Raw genomic sequence first — 5845 nt, forward strand, 5'->3', positions numbered from 1 at the left:
TATATGTATATATATACATATATATATATATATATATATATATATATATATTATATCAATTTTTAAAAAAATTCAAAAATAATTAATATAGTATTAGATATACCTATATAAATTTTTAAGAAGTTATAAAAAGAACAAGTTTTTCTCTTGTTTCTATGATACATACAATAATTTTTATAGGCATATTTTTTATCCAAGAATATTAATTATAAAAAGATTATGCATTTTTAGTAATGTTAATGCAAAAGGTATCTTGTTGTCTTTATTTTATATCACATGTTTGTAGCATGAAAATCTAAATGTATTGAAGTTGCGTCAATATTTTTTCTTTTTCTTTCCAAAATTGAATTGCGAATTGAACGTAACGTTCGAATTGTAATCCGTTATTAAGTATTTAAGTAACGTGAGAATTACTGAATTCGGAGAAAGAAATTAGTTTTCTTTGCAAAGAGATACAAAAATATGACGAAACATGCTATCAGCTGCTCTCGAGAAATTGCACGGTTCGCTCACACACACATACACACACGCGCGCGCGCACGCACAGGCACGCACGCACAACGCATACGTACATATATACATACATTAACTGTATAAAAATATGAAGAAGATTTCAACTTTCTACAAAAGTCATCGGACTGTCTCGATAATTCCTTTAACAGCAATTCTTTCGATATTACTCGCTACAATGTGTAACGTTTAACATCCAATCTTAAATTAACTTATACTGTCAACTCTTTTCAGATCAAAGCGTTTCGCTACATATATAGTCATGTATCAAAGTATACCTAGCAGAGAGTGCAGACAGCTTGTACATACCACGGGCTCCCCATCGATCTGCACTTCATCCGCCGCGAGATCCATCATGTCCAACGCTAGGCGTGCGATGCATCGTGCATGACAACGACAGGGTTCCGGCAATCCACTCACTGCCATATATTTATCACCGACAGTCTCCACCTACAGATCGACCAAAAGTGAAATTAATGGAAACTTGAGAAAATGTTACTGCGTAAATGATATTTGTGAGCAATTTTATCGGCCACTTTTTCTTTTTAAAATGTTTTCGTACAAAGATTTATAACATGTAAATGTCTTTTATATAATTTTTTTACAGCCCAAAAGTATAAATCGTCCCCACAAATTGATGTAAATTGACATTCAATATCTAATAAACGTAAATTGACATTCAATAAAAAATAAATAAATAAACAGTTTTATTGAAAAATAATATTTATTTTTATAACAATTTTAATATTTTATTAATTTTCTTTTGGATTTTATTATCATCTTTCTCAAGAAAATGCAATAAGGATGTAATTGATGACGTTTTATACTTATAATCAAAACTGTATGTAACAATTTGTTTTTTGTAAGTTTTTTGTAAGTTTTTTGTAATTTGTAAAAATTGTAAGATTAATTATTCGTGTTTACCTTATAGACGTTAGGATTTTTCTTTGGATCAGTTAACACGTCAAAAGCCGTGTACAGTTCGTTGAGCATATTAACGATCTTCATAGCGCCATTAGAATCTGTATGAGCAGCGCAATAAGCTCCGAAGCCGACTATTCCGGAGAACAGAAGAGTAACGCAATCATACTTTTTCGCTGGTACCGGTCGTGAATGCCTAAGCTCATTCGCCACCGAAATAGGAAGCACTGAATAAAGCAACCTGCAGTGAATATAGATGATCTTTTATTCAACGTCGCAACTTCCCGTCGTATCGCGCGCGCTAGTTTTGCCTAATCGGATTAACAATTCTCGGCAAAATTTCCGCAAGTCGTTGAGAGAAATTAAATTTGAATAGTTTCGAAGCAAATCTCGGTTGCGAGAAATCTTAGAAAAGATTTCTGCTTTCCTCAAGCGTAAACGGAAATCCTTCCATTTTGCGGTATCGTGTTCCGTCATAAACCTATTTCCGTTAATTGCGAACGGAAGGATTCCCAAAGTGATTTGCGAAGAACGAGTTGCGGATCTCGTGTAATCGAATTACTGGTAAACGACGAACCGTCGGTTGGCAAAGATAATCAGGAAATGCCGTAGGCAGAGATCCTTACCTGTCGGTCTTCTGCTTCTCGCCGTCAAGTTCGCGATATGTCTGCTGCAGTTTATCGGTAAGCAATTCTAAGTTGCGCGTTAATTTGTAATCCGCCTCAAACTGTTCAGACATCAGAACCAGATCTCGAGTGGCGTCGTGTAGAGGGACGTCACTCAAGTACAGACCCCGCCTGGAGCCAAAAGAATAATTCGGGACGATATTGCGATATCCACGACGGTGGAAACGTTTGTCAAGCGGGATAACGAGAATCCACCCCTCACCGTATCAAGCAGTCACGTATAAAACTTTTAGCAATGTCAACACGAAACTTTAACCAATTACGTTTAACACAAATGGAAAAAGATTCTAAAGTTGACTAAGAGAAATAAGGTTAATATCTTATATTAAAAGACACGATTTCCCTTTCCGCAAAAGAAGAGAGAACAAGTTTAACAAGTATTAGTACGATGAGGTTGTGTAAAAGTTTATGGTAATAAGTTATATATACTTTTCCATCCTGTTATACCGATTTATTACGTAAACGAAGAGCATTTAATAGATTTATGGAAAGATGTGGGTCTTACCTAGTTAAGTCATCCAGGTTCATAACACTTGGGTAACACAGAAAAATAACCATATCGGTCTCAGGTATATACAACATTTGACCCTGGAACAGTTATTAAACTGTAAAAAGTTCTCTATTAATTCTACACAGAAAGAACACACACACAGTTTTGAAATTATTAGCTAGATATAGATCTAACAATAATTTTGTTGGACTATTAATATATAGAACAACTATAAATTTTAAAACTCATAAATAAGAGTCGTGAAAGAAACAATAATTGATGCGCAATAATAAAGCAACGTAAAGTAAGTAAATTATATATTTAGAATAACATTTTTATAATAAAATCAATTGTTTTGATTTACTTTAACACTGGTCGTCAAGTGTCATTTTGGTCTTATTATCATTTTAATTTTTAATTTTTAATTTTTTTGTATTAGACATGCAATATAGATTATTAAGAACATGTGAATATAAATAATTATAGTAACATAGATAATATCAAAATAATTTTTATCAACTGAAAACAAAGATAGAAAATTAATTTTCAATGATTTTATTGAAACATATATGACAGTTTTAATATTAAACCATCAGCGATAACAAAGATATTTAAGATTAGCAGTCATTTGGTATCAATTCTGTTCTCTCAGCGTGCAATGGGTAAGATTCTTCTATTACTATGTTGAAGAATGTCATCACCATTACATATGGAGTATGCTCCTTTAGAAATTATTAAAGTGTGAATTATTATTATTAAAATTCGCTACAATTCTATTATTGCGACAATGATTTCAGTGAAAGTTACACAAGTATTGAGGTTTATGTGAGAATAAACAAGAGCCAATTACACGCTCCGTTCCTTTCACGTCTCTCATTTGTCAGTTTTAAGATTTATTCTATTCTCGGCAGTCTAGTGAAGTTATGAATTTTTGTTGATATTTATGTAGGACGCTCAAACTGGTTACTAGAATGTTAAAAATTTTGTAGCACTGCTCATGCTTGGGTTCCCTACATAATTATTTTAATAAAATCCAACAAAATTATTTTGAATTGTGCATATTGATTATGAAATACTTTAATAAAATTATTCTTTCCGTCTATTTTATTCTTCCCAGTTGACGCTAACTAAAGTAACATAATGTCTATATTACTTATAATTTTGCATTCAACAATACGACTGTTATGTAGTGCTATGTGCTATTACGCTTATATTATTAATTATGTTTGTATGCATTTGTATTACGTTTATATTATTGAGTGTAAAATTATAACACTTTTTTTATGTTACTTTCAGTTGGTGTTAATTTATTTGAATTGATTCATCTTTATAGACTACTGACCTTTAAACGTAAAGACGAATATTCCTCGGCAGCATCAACAAGCATAACTCCTTTTTTTGTTCTTAGCACATATACTGTATTAATATGTGACAATATATTTTCGAACGTTAATTCCAGATGCGGTCTGACCTATGAAGTTCCCAAATGACAGTTAATTAACCCAATTTCACGCAATAATTATTAAATTGGTCTATAATCAAAATGCATTGGATATTGTAGTTATTTTAAACAGAATTACATGGCAGAATATTCGTAGCAATAGCACACTTGATGTGTCCATGATTTAAAAAATGAGAGATTATAATGGTGAGCTAATTGACAATATTACAATTACGCATGAACAATAACGCAAATTATATTAAATGGATGACTCGGACAACACGCTCTGTGTTCGCCACAATAAGCTGCGTTTGATATACATTCATGTGCTTATAAGCATGTATATAATAGCAGGCATTGTGTACTAATGCAATTCCTTTGACAGGGAATAATTAGGAAGGTTTATTGAAAATTGATCGATATCAGCGCAGACAATACTTCATGCAATATCAATGAAATGCTGAAACGATATTATCGGACAAAAGTTCTCTTATACATAATTCATACATTTCTGAGCTGTAATCAGTATCACGAAGGAAAACAAGCACAAGAAAAATAGCACAAGAAAAATAACATGTTTTCTGATTGGTCTGTAACTAACTAATCGATAAAATGCAAAGCGTTCAAAATCAATAATTCGAATGAGATATAAAAAACATCGAAGTACAAAAATGAATTTATGACGAAGCAAAGACAAAAGATGAATTACGTATTGACTATAATGAACATATTGTTTGATGCTCGTCAACTCACAGTTAAGAGAATGTCGCTTAGTTTGCAATGACCGCTAGAAACGTGAGGTATAACACGCGTTATGGTACATCCAGTTTGAACTATGGTAAGATCCCGATTAAACATTAGATGAAAAGGAAACACTCGACAGAACGTTGTTGGGCTGACCTTTGGTTCTACGACAATTCATTAGATATCTATTAATCCTTTTTTTTGTAATATGTATCTTCGTAGTCTTTTTAATTAACATTATACTTTTAATTAACATTATACTTTTTATTTAACATTATACTTTTTTAATATTAATATCGTTTGCGATTCTATCGTCATTTGTCAAGTTTATTGATTTTTGTGCCGATATGTGTTATTGGAAAGAAACTGTGATATACTACTCACCGACAGACAATGTTTCCAATTCAGCGATCATAGGATTTGATACGACTCCTGGCCCTGATGTGTCAGTTATGAGGAATTGCACATGATCGCATTCGCTTTTAGTTTTCACTATCTGCATGTCAACATCCGTGCCGTGCAGTTTTTTCGCAACGGTCTATTTCAGAAAAATAAATCGAAAATTCTTCTATCATTCTTTCTTTACTATCGACTAATCCTTCTCATTAAAATATTCCCGTTAAAATATAAAATAATCGCTGCAGTTTTCTTCGTGAAACTCTCTCGGAGCTGAGCTTTTGTGTATTTTATAACGTTAAATGTATTTTCAGGAAATATTTCAGAATAGAATTAAATTTTGTTTCATGATTTTGATTTTTCTCGAGTCTTGCATAATAATAAATCACATTTTTACCAGAGAAATAGAATACCTTAACAATTCCAATAACGATGTGTTCCAAACCAGGTCGATCTGAATAATAATGCAAAATAAGCGCGCCATCCTCGGGTCTCTCTGTACATCTAAACGATGGTGCCCTCATGCCAGGATATAACGTACCCAAATGATCGTGGAGCGCGTCCAAATTCTGCAATGTGAATTCTGTGTCTATATATATACATATATATATATATATATATATATATATATATATATATATATATATATATATATAT

General features: G+C 32.0%; 1 protein-coding gene across 1 annotated transcript in view; it reads right to left on the bottom strand.

Annotated features, from left to right (window-relative positions):
- LOC105617343 overlaps window positions 1–5845 on the bottom strand; it is a 63582-nt gene that overhangs the window by 40669 nt on the left and 17068 nt on the right. Inside the window, exons 5-12 of the mRNA XM_012198905.1 lie at window positions 5602–5757; window positions 5177–5330; window positions 4802–4956; window positions 3950–4078; window positions 2623–2705; window positions 2058–2228; window positions 1435–1672; window positions 820–960 (exon numbers count right to left, since the gene is read on the bottom strand). Coding sequence (XP_012054295.1) covers window positions 820–960; window positions 1435–1672; window positions 2058–2228; window positions 2623–2705; window positions 3950–4078; window positions 4802–4956; window positions 5177–5330; window positions 5602–5757 — 1227 coding nt within the window. The remainder of the gene's footprint in view (window positions 1–819; window positions 961–1434; window positions 1673–2057; window positions 2229–2622; window positions 2706–3949; window positions 4079–4801; window positions 4957–5176; window positions 5331–5601; window positions 5758–5845) is intronic.

Source organism: Atta cephalotes (genome assembly GCF_000143395.1).
Source record: "Atta cephalotes unplaced genomic scaffold scaffold00012, whole genome shotgun sequence".
Classification (NCBI taxonomy): Eukaryota; Metazoa; Arthropoda; class Insecta; order Hymenoptera; family Formicidae; genus Atta; species Atta cephalotes.